The sequence below is a fragment of the Bos grunniens genome, chromosome 1 (genome assembly GCF_055505025.1).
Source record: "Bos grunniens cultivar Pamir isolate PY7600 chromosome 1, Bosgru_T2T1.0, whole genome shotgun sequence".
In the NCBI taxonomy this organism is placed as follows: domain Eukaryota; kingdom Metazoa; phylum Chordata; class Mammalia; order Artiodactyla; family Bovidae; genus Bos; species Bos grunniens.
This window is the reverse complement of record NC_141165.1, coordinates 15180226-15197237: the sequence shown is the minus strand read 5'-3', so window position 1 is coordinate 15197237 and position 17012 is coordinate 15180226. Positions and strand designations below refer to the sequence as shown.

Genomic DNA, 17012 nt, shown 5'->3' with positions numbered 1-17012 from the left:
CTGCAGACTAAGAGAGAGGGGAGTAGAATTAAGCAAGTCAAATGTATTAATAAACTCTGATAAGGTGGACCTGATTTTTTTTTTTTGCAGGCGGGGGCGGGGGAGTCTGGGTCTCCTTTGTGGTGCTTGTGTTCTATACAAGCTTGTGAGAGCCTGTGGCTCGCGAGGGCGTCTCAAGTTGCAGAGTGTGGGCTCAGTAGGTACAGCGCACAGGTTAGTTGCCCCAAGGCATGTGAGATCTTAGTTCCCCGACCAGGGATCAAACCTGAGTCCCCTATGTTAGAAGGAGGATTCTTAGCCACTAACACAAACCTGTATTAGTTCCCTGTGTAAGATGGAGGATTCTTAACCACTGGACCACCAGGGCAGTCCCAAGGTGAAGGTGATTTTTGTCGATAGGTATATATTCAGGTAATATTCCTCTTTTCTCCTCATTAGCATTTGTCATCCACATATTTTCTTGAATATCTAACTTGCCTGAGCAGCCAAGGGCAGGCCTGGTGTTGCAGATTAGTTATCAAATCTTGGGCATCCATCCAAGAATTGGTAACAGTCATCTCCAAGGTGGGGTGTGCACCCCTCGGGTGATACCTAAGATGTCCCATTAGGGTGTAGTCAGAAATGTCTAGAACTTTTGTTTATATGCTCTAACTTCACTGTGGACTGGGATTTAGAGAGGAGACGGTGGGTGAGGGTGCTAAGTGCAAGTTCACGGTGAGCTGGAGGAGGGGAGGTCGCTGCTGGCTGGACGAGTCCAAGTTGCAAGGGCTGATCTGGTTCTGTGGCTCCAGAAAGGTCTCTGTTTCCAGGCTTTGTCCCGCTGTCCTCTGGACCTGAGGGGCTGTGTCTATACACATCGGGTGCTGTTCCTTCTTTACAGAGTGCAAACCAGCCTCCCTTTGATGTTCTTCCTGACTGATATGAAAATACTACTATTAAGACAGAGATGATAACCTGTTACCTGACACTTACCATGGCAAACATGTTTATTCTCCATCCTGCAGTGGCTCAGAAGCTCAGTGGGAAAGTCAGAATAGTGAACGTCAGGTATTTAGAATCCTTCAGCAACACCAGCAGCGAGCAGTTCCAGGCCTTCCTAGAGCTCTTCTTGAGGACGGTAAGTTGGTGGAATCGGTCCTTATTTTCTCCTGGGATGTGAAGGAGGGAGGTGGTAGTATCCTGAAAGCCAATGGGGGTTCAGACTTGACTGAGGAAGGTCACGGACTCCTCGTTTCTGAAGGAAGCTGGGGCATCCAGCTCTGCTGAGGGGCCTGTGTGTTCCGATCTGTCATTAAATAGACACACCAGCAGATGAGGGACACACCTTCTCCTCTGCTTCTTGTTTTCTTTTTCCTTCTCTTCGTTGCAGTGCACTCTGGAACCTCTTTGGCATTTTTTGGCATCCCTAAGAATGTACATTGTTACAATTTATTTATAGTAGCAATATGTTATTTTTGCTGGTGGTTAGGTTACCTTTTGATGAATAGAGAATGCACTAGTTGAGATCTTGTTTGCATAGAGCAAGAGTCCCCAACCTCCAGGATCGTACGCCTGGAGATCTGAGATGGAGCTGGTGTAATAATAACAGAGATAGAGGGCAAAATAAATGTAATGTGCTTGAATCATCCCAAACCATCTCCCCCGGGTCTGTGGAACATTTATCTCCCACAAAACCAGTCCCTGGTGCCAAAAAGGTTGGGGACCGCTGGCATAGAGGACATCTGAGATATTTTAGCATTTCCTTACTCTGGGAGTTTAAGATGCAGAACTGAGAGAGCTTGGCAGCGCCACCTATTGGTGGAGTCATAACAGGACGAAGCCTCAGCAACGCTGGTGGCTGCGATGTCTGGTGATACTTCTCAACCCCATCAGCGTTACTGATAAAATAGGCACACTGCCTCCAGGAACTGTCCCATTGGTGATGTTTGGGGTCTGGGATCCTGCTTTATTTATCCTGAGGTCCCCAGCTCCTGGCCCAGTGTGTGGATAGATTCAAGAGCTGTTGATGGTCTGATTCACGTGTGTATCACCAGCCTCCTTGGGTTAAACGATAGTTGCACATCACAAGTTGGACCATATAGAAGGCTGAATGCCAAAGAATTGATTCATTCAAATTGTGGTGCTGGAGAAGACTCCTGAGAGTCCCTTGGACTGCAAGGAGATCAAACCAGTCAATCTTAAAGGATATCAACCCTGAATATTCGTTGGAGGACTGATGCTGAAGTTGAAGCTCCACTACTTTAGCCACCTGATGCAGTCAACTCATTGGAAAAGATCCTGATCCTGGAAAAGACTGAAGGCGAAAGGAGAAGAGGAGGGCAGAGAATGTTGAGATAGCATCGCTGACGACAGACATGAATTTGAACAAACTCCAGGAGATAGTGAAGGACGGGGGAGCCTGGTGTGCTCTAGTCCATGGGGTTGCAAAGAGTCAGAGACAACTTAATGACTGAAAACGGACTGTAGCCTGGCCACCAGGCTCCTCTGCCCATGGAATTCTCCAGGCAAGCATACTGGCGTGGGTTGGCATGCCCTCCTGCAGGGGATCTTGCTGAACCAGCAATTGAGCCTGTGTCTCCTGCACTGGCAGGTGGATTCTTTACCACTGAGCCACCTGGGAGGCCCCTAAAACAACACGTATCACATTAAGCAACAATCACTGAGATCATATCACACAGCTCTAGTGGCCTCACGAGACAGCTTCATTACCACTCACTTCAGTTCAGTTCAGTCGCTCAGTCATGTCCGACTCTTTGCGACCCCATGAATCTTGGCACGCCAGGCCTCCCTGTCCATCACCAACTCCCGGAGTTCACTCAGACTCACGTCCATCAAGTCAGTGATGCCATCCAGCCATCTCATCCTCTGTCCGTCCCCTTCTCCTCCTGCCCCCAATCCCTCCCAGCATCAGAGTCTTTTCCACTCAAGTTCCCTGATTAACCTTTCTTTTTAAAAACATTTCATATTTTTGCCTATTTGAGGGGACAGTTTGCTATCTGGAATTTCTGCATAGCAAATAATTGTGTAACTTAACACCTACATAGGACATTAGGACACGTTTTGGGATGTTGTGGGATAATGTGTCTCTTTTTTCTTTGTCACTTCCTAGCAAGGGGCTTGGAGCTTTGCTTTGAGTCTGGCTTGTAATGCAGACAAGAGTGACTTTAACCCAAGGCTCTGACAGAGCCATCTCTGGAAATCCCAGAGAAAAAGAAAGAGAGACAGAGACAGAGAAGACCAGCTCTTCCAACGACAGTGGTGGCAGCCACGTGACTGCAGGCAGCTTTGGGGTCTCCTGAGCGTCCACAGTCTCTTGTGGGTGATATGCTCACACTGGCTGTCCCAAGGCTGGGGATCCACAAGCCTGTGCCTGAACCTCATGCAGTTTAGACGCAGATGAGGTATTCTTATGAGGGCAAACCATGGAGGTGGGCTTTTCCATGGCAGATTTGTGCTATATGGACCACTCAAAGCTCATCATACGATGGGGGTAGTTTTTAGGCATTTAGGCCATGATAGGTTAGAATGGAATAATATGATTATTATTATACACAGGGTTCTGTCCAAACTGATAGAATAATAAGCAAGGCTTATAAGGGCAGGACTCTTGAGAGTCCCTTAGACAGCAAGGAGATCCAACTAGTCAATCCTATAGGAAATCAGTCCTAAATCTTCATTGGAAGGACTGATGTTGAAGCTCCAATACTTTGGTCACCTGATGCTAAGAGCTGACTCACTGGAAAAGAACCTGATGCTGGGAAAGATTGAAAACAGGAGGAGAAGGGGACGACAGAGGATAAGATGGTTGGGTGGCATCACTGATTCAATGGAGGAGTTTGAGTAGGCTCCGGGAGATAGTGAAGGACAGGGAAGCCTGGTGTGCTGTAGTCCATGAGGTCGTGAACAGTTGGACACGACTGAGCAACTAAACAGCAACAACAGCTGGGTTGCTCAAGGAAGCGGTCTTCGGGAAGGCAAGCAGCGAAAAAGAAAGGCGAATGTCCTGCAGTGTGAGAATCACAAGGACTGTTCTGGAACAAACCAAGTTGGGGAGATGGGGTCACTCCCTTTGACCACTCGTTCAACCGTCCCCCACCCCCACGGCTCTGAGCCAAGAGTGATCAGCAGATCCTAACTGCCCTTGTGAGCCCCCTACCAGGTTACGAGCCCCATAGGGTAGGGCTTTGGCACTCAGCCCCTGACTGGCTGGTCGGTGGGGAGGACAGGACTCATTGTCTCAGACTCCACTGGTATTTGTGCTGGGCCTGGGGACTTGGCAGACAGGGACCAGGCCAGAGCTGACCCGTGGCTTTGACGCCTTTCCCAAGGCCAGCCCTGCTGCTGGCCACAGTCCCCAGAGGAACCACTTTAGAATGAGGACCCTGTCTCCTCTCTCAGTGGACAGCTCTTCTCACCAGCCCTGTTTCTCTGAAGGTGCGGAATTCCTTGCCAGCCTTCATGCTTCAGCACCTGGACACAGGCGGGGTACGCATAGAAGTGACCGGCATCTCCAACGGCAGCGTCGTGGTGGAGTTCACCTTGCTGGTCATCACAGACGTGGATGTCTGGGAGGTGTCTGCTGCATTCCTGGCTGCCTTTCGGAACACCTCTCTGCTGGAGGTGGTCAGAGACGACACCTTCATAGGGGGTAGGTGGAGGCCAGGCCCCCATGGAGACTCACTCCCCAAAGGAGGCAGTGAAATCCCCCCACTGGCTTCATTTCTGAAAGATGTGCCTCCTCGTAAGGGCCTCCCTGCGTGGGATGAAAATGGAAACCTATAGGACCCTTGTCTCTCTTATTGCTACTATGGTTTTTTGGAAAAGGTGTAAGGGTTGAACACATCTTCTGATGAACCTGCCAGGATGCCCAGGGACACTGTCTCCCTTCTGCGTCCTGCTCCTTCCTCCTCTGCTGCTCTTCAATAGGATGGGCAGAGGGCAGACAGGCCCCTCTCTGCAGCCAGACTTCCTCCCAGGCACAGTTGCCAAGGAGATCTTAGGAAGAATAATTGAAAAGAAAAGCAGGGAGTAGAGGCCATTCCGAGTCTCTTCTCATATTGTATTGGTCAGCCCAAGCTGTCGTTAAAAACAAAACAAAACAAAAACCACGGATGGAGTGACTTTGTTTATAGACATTTATTGTCTCACAATTCTAGACACTGGATGCCAGCTGATTTTGGTGAGGGCCCTCTCCTGACGTGTCGGGGCCACCCTGAGGCTGTATCCTTGAGTGGCCTTTCCTCTCTGTGTGTAGACAGAGGGCTCTGGAGTCTCTTATATAAGGCCATCAGTCCTGATCAGATCAGCGCCCCTCTCTTACGATCTCAGCTAACCTTAATTATCTTCTGAAGGGCCCATCTCGAATTACAGTCCTACTGGGTGTCAAGGCTTCAACATACAGATTTTGAGGGCACACATTTCTGTCCTTAGCACGCACCAGGCCCAAGAATACATGATAAAAGGCTTAGAGTTATATGTATGGGTAAAATCAAAGACAATATAGATGAATATTTTTCTGAATTTTGGAATGAGAAGGGTTAAGCCTACAGAGAAAAAGACTGAAATAGCTACCTCTATGAAAAATTCAAGCTCTCATTCAAACAAAATAGTCACCATTGTAAAGCAAGCAACAGACCAAAAAATAGTTTCAACAATCTGGTGAAGAATTATATCCCAAATATAGAGTGATCACTTGCATTGGTAATAAAATACTAAGAACACAATAGACACAGGTACAAAAGACCCAAATAGACGGTATGTGAAAGATGAAACACAAAGATGGAAGGCTTTGCTGAGCCCTTTTAGTTTTTATCCATTTTCTTTAGTAAAGCTGCATTATTGCTAATAAGATGAGTAGCTGAGTGTAGAGATGAGAGCAGGTGGGTGGCGGGGTCCCTCTGCCTGAGACCAGGGTGAGGGTGGGGTCCTCCTTGTCTTCTGGTCTCCAGGGAGCTGAGGGGATGCTGCTGTGCCCCTCCCCCACCCCAGCATCCCCGGGTCCAGGAATCTTCCATCCAGAACAATCTTAGCAGACTTTCTGCCACCTGCTCCCACCCCATCCCCTGTAGAAATTCAAGGTGCCACCCTGCTCTTGAGCCCTCCAGAACTGGCCATCTTTTCTGTCACTTGATAATTTTAACTTTACTCCCCAAGATGCACCTCCCCCATCAAGCTGCTGTGAACCACGGCACAGCCGCAATGCTCAGGTCCCCATGAGAGTTTCTCGTCTTGCTTTCTGAATGCTGCAGATTATGATGAGTGTGCAAGCCAGGAGGATGACTGTGCCCCGGGCTCTGCCTGCCGCAACACGCTGGGCTCCTTCACCTGCAGCTGCAAGGGAGGTGCCCCTGACCTCCTGGTGGAATTTTCTGGAAGACCCTGCGAAGGTAATATTATCAGGATCCTTTGTCTGGAATACCGTCAGATAGTCTGTTCTTTTAAGGACACTCATCCCCAAAGTGCGTCTTTTCTAAATGAGGTCAACATATTTTTAAGTCCTGGGCAAGTTTCTGGAGTGTGTGTGTGCATGTGTGTGCCACACATGTGCATGTGTAGATACATATGTGTGTACTTGTGCATATGTGTTCATGTGTATATATTCTGGTACCTCCCCATCCTTCCACACACCGCCAGCCTTCTGGAGGTACCTCATCTCCTAAGTGCCTCTGACGCCCGTGATGAGAAAACACACACAGCCACTCAGGTGTGTCCTCTCAGATGCTAAAAGATGATCTTTCAAAACCCAAGTCTGTGTGACAAACGACATATGGAAATCTTTCTACTCAGCCGCACTGTCCATGCAGCACTTCTTCCACTAAATGCGACCTTGTGGATTCACTGTTGACCCTGAGATGACCCCTGCCCTCTAGGGATCTGTGGTCAATTGGAGGAGACAGACGTTTATAGGAGTGAACACGATGCCTCAGGGGATGCGAGATGTGGGCTACTTGAGGTAGAAGCAGCAGGCCCAGAGGACACTAAGTTGCTTCAGTCCCATGGGTGATGGTCAGGGTGTGGTCAGGAAAGAGGTGTCTTAGCGCCAGTCCTAAAGGATGGCTCATTCGTCATCTGGCAGAGGGGCTGCTGCGGGATGGGGTGTGGTGGTGGGTGCAGGAGTGAGAACAGAGCTGTTGAGGGTGGGCAGGGTCCAGGCACACAACCTGGGCTGGCTGCAGTTAGCACCTGCAGGAGGTGTGCGGGAGAGCCGGAGCAGGCTGCTCAGCGAGGCCAGATGAGGCCAGCTGAGAAGGCTGTGAGCACTGGGAACAGGGATTTGGGCTGCTGCATGGGGCCGGGCAGCTGGTGAGCGCCTCAAGATGGGATGGCAGGGATCAGGGGGGCAGGTGGTGGAGCTGGGCTGTAGCAGAGGCCCCGGGAGGGCTGAGCGTGTCCTGGGTCTGCCCTCAGAGGATGGGGGATGTTCTTACAGAGCCTCATGCTCTCCCAGAGGTTGAAAGTGAGCGTGCTTTAGGGAAGCGGGAAGCTAGGTAGGAGTGAGGAATCTGAGGATCCAGAGTATACTTCATTAACCTGTTTTACTTACTTATGTACTTTATTCTTGGCTGCACTGGGTCTTTGGTGCTGCGTGTGGGTTTCCATAGTTACAGCGAGCAGGGGCAGCTCTCTAGTTGAGGGAGAAGGTCTTAGTTGCTCTGTGGCATGTGGGATCTTCCCTGGACCAGGGATCGAACCCGTGTCCCCTGCATTGGCAGACAGACCAATAACCACTGGACCACCATAGAAGTCTTTCATAACCCATTTTACAGAGAAGACTCAGGGGCCCCCAGGGGTGATGGCTGGTCCCAAGTCCATGGACTCATCACACGCCCAATGTCAGCCTGGGAGGACAGAGGGCCCCACAGTTCCCTGGCCACGGCGGCAAAAGTAAGCCAGGGCATGCCCAGATGCTTGGGCTGGCGGGAACATACAACACGCGTGTGTGTGCAGCCGTGCTGGCATCTGTAACCTCATCATGCGTGGCTTCAGGCTGTGAGTGCTTCCCATCTGCTGTCTACCTTCTGCACACACCCTCTCACCCTGTGCCACCCCGCTGGCCAGGCTCACGTGGTGGGCCCTAAACACAGACCCACTCTATGCTTCTGTCTCCTGTCTTGCAGGCGACTCTCCTGGCAACACAACCCAGCCCCCTGGCCCAGAACAGCCCCCGACCCCAACGGGAGCTGGAGCTGCCTCTGGGCAAGATGGCCGCCCTGCCACCCAGGGCCTCTCCCCACGGCTGAACCTGACTGGGGCTGTCAGGGTGCTCTGCGAGATAGAGAAGGTGGCCATTGTCATCCAGAGGCACTTCCTGCAGCAGAAGGGCATCCCCGAGTCCTCGCTCTACCTGGGGCAGCCGTCTTGCAACATCAGCGACCGAAACAGCACACACGTGACCCTGGCAGCCACGTGGAGCGAGTGCGGGACCACCCTGCAGAGCGTGAGGCTGGGGAGAAGGCTCCAGGCATCTGATCTCTGGGTGGGAAGGGTCAGCATCTGGCCTGGGGGACTGGGAAGACACTGCACTCCGGGGTCTCCGACTCTGAGTGCAGAACTGAGCCGGGGTTAGAATAGGGTAGAGTTCTCATGGGGGAACAGGTGCAAAGTCAGCGTTTGTAAAATCCCCCCAGTGATTTGGATGCACAGGCCAGAAGGAGAGGTAGTGAAGGAGAAGAAGGGGCAGGAAAGCTGGGAGCCTGCGTGTACATGTATGTTCACATGTGCATGTGTATGAGGAGGTGTCTGTGTGTACGTGTGTTTGTGTATGAGAATGTGTCCATGTGCATATGTGTCAGCGGTTGTGTATGAAGTGGCAGGAAAGCTGGGAGCCTGTGTGTGCATGTGTATTTGTGTATGACAATGTGTCGGTGTTCATGTGTGTTGGGGGGGATGTTTGTGAAGAATGTATGAATAATTGTGTGTGTGTGTGCGCATTGGTGGGGGTTACCTGGATGGAGGGCCATCCAAAATTTTATTTGAGGGTCTTTCCTCTGCGGTGCAATGTGGGGAGTGGGCTTGTCCTGGCCAGAAGGCATTCACATCTCACGTGCAGAGAGGGGCTCTTGGCCTCCTTTCACCACTGACTGCTGGGGTGACTCTGGGCCAGGTTCCTGGGCCCCACTCCACATCTCTGGTTTGCAGCATCCCCATATGGCGGGCTGACGGCTCCAGGTCCTGAGTCTCTGAAGGCTGTCTCTAGTCCACGGTTAAACCCCTGTTTCCCCCCATCTTCCCTCCCCCTGCTCCCCACATTTGGCCCCTGAGCACGAGGGCTCTGCTTTCAGGGCCACACCAGGCAGTGGCAACACATTCTGTGGGTTCAGCCAGCGCCAGGACTCGGGGAGAAGAAGCAGTCCCAAGCAGGTTGTCCTTGGAGAAACGTTTGGTCCTGGCATGGAGTGGGGGCCATCACCCAGTAAAGCCAGGTGGGGCCAGGCCAGCACTCAGCCCAGCACCCGGCTCGTGCCCTGGGGTGGGGAGAGGCCTCTGCAGGGAGCCTGTGAAAGGAGGCTGAAATGGTCCCAAGGGACATATGGAGGGGACCATGCCTGTGGCCGGGGACAAGTGGTGGTGGCCGATGAGGGAGGCCAGGAGTTTACGTGATAGAGGGTATCTAAGTGGCTCTGGCCAGTGGGACAGGCTGGGCTCTGGGTGGGAGGGCCGCACCAAGGGGAAGGGTCCCCTTTTGGAAGTAGGCTAGGGAGGGTCTCGCAGAGGGTAGGCCATGGCCCTGGGCGGGGTGGGGGGGGGATAGTCCTTATCAGGGAAACTGCTGGGTTAACTGTGCTGCTGGGTGGGGAGGGCCCTGAGGGTCTTTGGCTTCATTTCTTAGAACAGGGGTGGGGAGGGTACTGGGACCTGCTGGCTGGGTATTTAGCTCCCTCATCAGCGCCAGGCTGGGTATTATTAGAAAGAAAGAAAGTGAAGTTGTTCAGTCATGTCCAAATCTTTGTGATCCCATGGACTATAGCCTACCAGTCTCCTCTGTCCATGTAATTTTCCAGGCAGGAGTACTGGAGTGCATTGCCATTTCCTTCTCCAGGGGATCTTTCTGACCCAGGGATCGAACCCAGGTCTCCTGCATTGCAGGCAGATGCTTTACCCTCTGAGCTACCAGGGAAGCCCCTGGGTATTATTATCCATGTTTAATCAATGGGACCTGGAAGCTTACCAAGGTCTAAGGGGTAGGTCAAGGTCAAGGTTGCCTGGCCTCCGAGAACCCTGTAGCCTCTGTGACTCTGCTGCTCCGAGGGTCTCAGTGGCACAGGGTGGGACCCTCAGCGGCTCTGGCTGGAGCCCTGGGTGAGCTCTCTCGTGGGACAGGGGAGCCTGGGCACAGCTTGCTGATGACCCCAAGTCTAGGGCACAGGGAGGCGGCATCTCAGGCTGAAAGGGTCAGAATCAGTGTTGTGCTAAGCAGGAGGCCCGGACATGACCCAGGGCCTGCATAGGATGGGCTGGGGGAGGGGAGGTTGGAGATGTGGTGCAAACGCAGCTCAGAGTGCCAGCCCACCTCGATGCCAGACCCTGGGCCAAGGGGGGCCAGGCAGCTGGAGGTCAGTAGGGACCGGTGGGCCTGGCTGCCCCTTGGAGGGGTCCTCAGATCCACAGACAGGGCCCCTGGATTGAAGGACCAGTTAGGATGCTTCTGGTGAGCACAGCCTTCTTCAGCCCCTCTCCAACCCTCTAACCAGTACAACGGGAAACAACCAGGGTTATGGTTCTCTTTCTTAAAGATCCCTAAGACTCTCACATGCAGGTGGGTGCACAGAGAGGGGAGGCAAAGCTGCTGCTGTGGTTCTTGGGGCCACTTTGGTGCGGGGCTTATAGAACCAGGGAAAGATATGAGAAATAAGATGCTCCTGCTTGTGGTGCTCAGGTGGGAGGGGCCCTGGGCTGCCCCGTGGGGGAGTCGTCGCCGCCCACAGGACTGTAGGGCAGACAGGGGCCCAGAGACAAGGAGAAGGCTGCATTTGTCAGCTCTCCTGCTTGCTTGTCTTTCTGAGTTGGACAAACACCTGGTTGAGCAATTAAATTCAGTAAGACTCGGAGCCCATTCAGAACAAAAGGAAATTCATGTCTTATGAGTCATATCCAAGCCCTGGAAGCCACAGGAGCTCTTAAGTGTTTTGAAATTTGTCAAATACTAAGATTCTCCCCAAGGCTTCCTTATACAAATACAGCAGAGTATATGCTGTTAGTGGGTTCTGCCTCCTTTTCTTTTTGGTTAAATTTTATTGACTTCCTAGTTTTTAATAAAAGTGAAATTTAGGGTCTCCCTTCTGAGTTTGATTCACTCTACACAGATGATTTAGATCTGGCTAGGAGAAGGCACTGGCGACCCACTCCAGTACTCTTGCCTGGAAAATCCCATGGACGGAGGAGCCTGGTAGGCTGCAGTCCATGGGGTCGCTAAGAGTCAGACACGACTGAGCGACTTCACTTTTACTTTTCACTTTCATGCATTGGGGAAGGAAATGGCAACCCACTCCAGTGTTCTTGCCTGGAGAATCCCAGGGACCGGGGAGCCTGGCGGGCTGCCGTCTATGGGGTCGTACAGAGTCGGACACGACTGACGCAACTTAGCAGCAGCAGCAGCAGGAAGAGATAGGGCTTCCCCAGTGTCTCAGTGGTAAAGAACCTGCTTGCCAATGCAGGAGACGAAACACGTGGATTTGATCCCTGGGTTGGGAAAATCCTCTGGAGGAGGAAATGGCAATCCACTCCAGTGTTCTTGCCTGGAAAATCCCCTGGACAGAGGAGACTGGCAGGCTACAGTCCACGGCGTCTCAAAGAGTCGGACACGACTGAGTGACTGAGCACAGCGAAGCACTGGAAGAGATAGAAATGAGCCCATGCCCCAAAGATTTCCTGGAGTACAGAATCATCTTCATAATTTGTGTAAAATTTGTACGACGATGGAAGGAGACTGCCCAGGTTTTCCGAGGCAGTTTTTAAAGTGAGTTAAGGCACATGACGTCCACCGCTGTGAGGGAACGTGTTCTAGATTCGTTGTCTTTAATAAAGCTCATCCAAGATGTGACTTCATGGCTTTGTAAAACCAGATGTGCTCAATGAGATTCTGTTAATGAACTCAAAAAGCACACAACTTATAAACATCATGCAGATCATTCAAAAACGCGGAAAGATGAACGTGCGTGCGTGCTTCATAGATCAGTCGTGTCTGACTCTTTGTGACCCAATGGGCTGTAGCCCACCAGTCTCCTCTGTCCATGGAACTGGCCAGGCTAGAATACTGGAGTGGGTTGCCATTTCCTTTTCCAGGGGATCTTCCTGACCCAGGGATTGAACCCACATCTACTGTGTCTCCTGCTTTGGCAGGAGGATTCTTTACCACAGCTCCGCTTGGGAAGCCTGGAGATACGAACACAAGCACTTTATTTTAAAAAGCAATCATAGGAGATAGGTGTAAATTCAAAGATGTTTAAATGTTTTCATTTTGAATCGTTCACTTAAGAACCCGTGTGACTTTCTTCCTAGACGCTAATGCATCTGGAGTCTCTACCAAGGAAAATGAACTCTAAAAATTATGATGACTTTCACTCTAATTTCAGTGTTTGTATAATAACCTAGAGAGACCAATACTACCCAAGAGCTAAAGATTCTTTAAAAAATGTTTTCTTCCAATTTTATTGAGAGATAACTGACATATAGCACTGTAGAAGTTTAAGGTATACACCAAAACGACTGGGGACTACCCTGGTGGCTTAGAAGGTAAGGAATCCACTTTCAATATGGGAGACCCAGGTTTAATCCCTGGGTCAGGAAGATCCCCATGGAGGAGGAAATGGCAACCCACTCCAGTATTCTTGCCTGGGAAATCCCATGGACAGAGAAGCCAGATGGGCTACAGGCCACGGGGTCTCAAAGAGTCAGATAGGACTGAGCACACACACACACACATACACAGGCCTACATTCATCATGAAATACTTATCCAATAAGTGTAGTGAACATCCATCATCTCATATAGATACAAAACTTAAAAAATATAAAAAGTTATTTTTCCTTGGGATAAGAGCTCTGAGGATTTACTCTCTAACAACTTCCATGTATAAAGTGCAGCAGGGCTAATTATACGTATTATGTTGTGATACATATGAGGTATGATACATCTTACCTCTCTAGTACTTATTCATCTTATAACTGCGAGTGCGTGCCTTTCAATCACCCTCATCCAATTCCCCTGCTCTCACTCCTGCCTCTGGTAAGCACACATCTAATCTCTTTTTCTATGTTTGTTTCTTTTTGAAGTATAATTGATCTATAACACTGTTAGTATCTGTTGCAACATAGTAATTCAATATTTCTATGCATTTCAAAATGACCACCATGTAAGTCTAGTTCTGCTGTGTCACCATACAAAGATATTAACTAGCTATTGACTGTATTCCCCACACTGTACATTTCATACCATGGCCCATTCATTTTGTAGCTGGAAGTTTGAATCTCTTACTCTCCTTCACCTATTTCTCCTCCCTTCCTCCTGGCAACCACTCTTTGTTCTCTGTATCTATAACTATTTCTATTTTGTTATGTTTGTTCATTTGTTTTGTATTTTAGATTCCACACACATGGGATAACATACAGTATCTGCCTTTTTCTGACTCATTTCCTTTAGCATGACACCCTCTAGGGCCATCCATGTTGTTGCAAATGGCGAAATTCCATTCTGTTTTTATGGCTCAGTAGTATTCCATTATGTATATTGTTGTTCAGTTGTCCTGTCATGACTGACTCTTTGCGATCCCCGTCCCTCTGCCTCCCTGTCCCTCACCATCTCCCAGAGTTTGCCCAAGGTCATGTCCATTGCATCAGAGATGCCATCCAGCCATCTCATCCTCTGATGCCCTCTTCTCCTCCTGCCCTCAATCTTTCCCAGCATCAGGGACTTTTCCAACTAGTTGGCTGTTCGAATCAGGTGATCAAAATACTTGAGCTTCAGCTTCAGCATCAGTCTTTCTAATGAGTATGCAGGACTGATTTCCTTTAAGGTTGACTGGTTGGATCTCCTTGCCGTCCAAGGGACTCATAGGAGTATTTTCCAGCCCCACAGTTTGAAGGCATCAATTTTTTGGCACTCTGCCTTCTTTACAGTCTAGCTCTTACAACTGTACATGACCACTGGGGAGACCATAGCCTTGACCATATGGACTTTGTTGGCAGAGTAATGTCTCTGCTTTTCAACACACTATCTAGGTTTGTCATAGCTTTCCTGCTAGGAAGCAATCATCTTCTGATTTCATGGCTGCAATCACTCCTCTGCAGTGATTTTAGAGCCCAAGAAGAGGAAATTTGTCATGGCTTCCACCCTTTCCCCTTCTATTTGCCATGAAGTGATGGGATGGGGCTGGATGCCATGATCTTAGTTTTTTTTTTAATATTTAATTTTAGGCCAGCTTTTTCACTCTCCTCCTTTACCTTCATCAAGAGGTTCTTTAGTTCCTCTTTGCTTTCTGCCGTTGAAGTGGTATCATCTGCATATCTGAGGTTGTTGATGTTTCTCCCACCTATCTTGATTCCAGCTTATAACTCATCCAGCCCAGCATTTCTCATAATGTGCTCGGCATATAGATTAAATAAACAGGGCGACAACAGACAGCCCTATGGTACTCCTTTCTCAATCCTGAACCAGTCAGTTGTTTCATACAGGGTTCTAACTGTTGCTTTTTGACCCATATACAGGTTCCTCAGGAGACAGCTAAGATGGTATGGTATTTCCATCTCTTTAAGAGCTTCCCACAGTTTGTTATGATTCACAAAGTCAAAGGCTTTAGTGTAGTTGATGAAACAGAGGTAGATGTTTTTCTGGGATTCCCTTGCTTTCTCTATGATCCAGCAAAAGTTGGCTATTCAATCTCTTGTTCCTCTGCCTTTTAAAAAACTCATTTTGTACATCTTAAAGTACTTCCCTGGTAGCTCAGATGGTAAAGTGTCTGCCTACAATGCAGAAGACCTGGGTTCAATCCCTGAGTTGGGAAGATCCCCTGGAGAAGGAAATGGCAACCCTCTTGCCTGGAGAATTCCATGGACCGAGGAGCCTGGTAGGCTACAGTCCATGGGGTTGCAAAGAGTTGGACACGACTGAGCGACTTCACTCACTCACTCAAAGTACTTGATTCGCATAATGCTAAAGACTAGCATGCAAGTTCTTAGGCACGACCTTACTAGCATGGGAGATGAATGCAATTGTCTAATGCTCAGCGCATTCTTTAGTACTACCCTTCTTGGGAATTGGGATGAGGACTGACATTTTCCAGTCCTCTGGCCACTACTGGGTCTTCCAGATTTGCTGACATATTGAGTGTAACATTTTGATAGCATCATCTTTTAGGGTTATTCAGATCCTGTGTCCATTTTTAAATTGGGTTTGTTTTTTTTGATGTTGAGTTGTATGAGTTCTTTGTATGTCTTAGATATTAACCCCATCAGATATGTGGTGGGTTAGTTGCTAAGTTGTGTCTGATTCTTGCAATCCCATGGACTGCAGGCCACCAGATTCCTCTGTCCATGGGCTTTTCCAGGGAAGAATACTGGAATGGGTTGCCATTTCCTTCTCCAGGGGATCTTCCTGACCCAGGAATTGAACCTGAGTCTCCTGCATTGCGGGTGGATTCTTTGCCAACTGAGCCACCATATATCGTTTGCAAATATCTTCTCCCATTCAGTAGGTTGCCTTGTTTTGTTGATAATGTGTTTCATTATGTAAGTTTTTAGTTTATGTAGTCCCATTTGTTTACTGCTGCTTTTGTTTCCGTTTCCTGAGAAGACATATCAAAAAATACTAATAAGACCGATTTCACAGAGCATACTGCCTATGTTTTCTTCCACAAGTTTTATGGTTTCAGGTTTAACACTTAAGTCTGTATCCATTTTGAACTTTTTTTTTTTTTGCATGGCATGAGAGTAAACCAGTTTGATTCTTTGGCATGTCTAGTTTTCCCAAAACCATTTTTTGGATAAGTTGACTTATCCTCATTGTGTATTCTCATAGATTAATTTCCCAAGTAAGTGTGGGTTAACTCCTGGGCTCTCCACTCTGTTCCGTAGATCTATGTGTCGGTTTAGGTGCCACTACCATGCTGTTTTAATTACTGTAGCTTTGTAGTATAGTCTAAAGTCAGGAAGTATGATACTTCCAGTTTTGTTCTTCTCTCTAAAGATTGTTTTGGTTGCTTGGGGTCTTTATGTTTCCATACAAATTTTAGAATTTTTTTTCTAGTTCTGTGAAAAAGGCCCTTGGTTATTTGGATAAGGATTGCCTTGAATCTGTAGATTGCCCTGGTAGAATGGTCATTTTAACAATATTAATTCTTCCGGTCCATGCACACAGTATATCTGTCCATCTGTTTGTGTTGGCTCCAGTTGCTTTTATCAGTGTCTTACAGTTTTCTGAGTACAAGTATTTTACCTCCCTATTTAAATTTATTCCTGGGTTTTTAATTTTATTTTTTGATGTAATTGTAAATGAGATTGTTTTCTCTTTCTGGTAGCTTATTAGTTAATTTGATAGCTCCTGTTAGTGTACAGAAATGCAGCAGATTTCTATATATTAATTATGTTTCTGCAACTTTACTGATTTCATTGATGAGGGTTTTTTTTTTTTTGGTGATGTCTTTAGGATCTGGGGGCTTCCCTGATAGCTCAGTTGGTAAAGAATTCGCCTGCAATGCAGGCAACCCTGGTTCAATTCCTGGGTTGGGAAGATCTCCTGGAGAAGTGCTATTCTACCCACTCCAGTATTCTTGAACTTCCTTTGTGGCTCAGCTGGTAAAGAATCTGCCTGCAATGTGGGAGACCTAGGTTTGATCCCTGGGTTGGGAAGATCCCCTTGAGAAGGGAAAGTCTACCCACTCCAGTATTCTGGCCTGGAGAATTCCATGGACTGCATAGTCCATGGGGTCACAAAGAGTCAGGCATGAGTGACTTTCACTTTAGGATTTTCTATGTATAGCATCATGTCATCTGCAAAGAGTGACAGTTTTACTTCTTTCT

At 48.7% G+C, this 17012-nt stretch overlaps 1 protein-coding gene across 1 annotated transcript in view; it reads left to right on the top strand.

Annotated features, from left to right (window-relative positions):
- UMODL1 (uromodulin like 1) overlaps window positions 1–17012 on the top strand; it is a 75532-nt gene that overhangs the window by 47326 nt on the left and 11194 nt on the right. The window contains exons 14-17 of the mRNA XM_086315713.1: window positions 1005–1117; window positions 4435–4648; window positions 6249–6386; window positions 8118–8437. Coding sequence (XP_086171839.1) covers window positions 1005–1117; window positions 4435–4648; window positions 6249–6386; window positions 8118–8437 — 785 coding nt within the window. The remainder of the gene's footprint in view (window positions 1–1004; window positions 1118–4434; window positions 4649–6248; window positions 6387–8117; window positions 8438–17012) is intronic.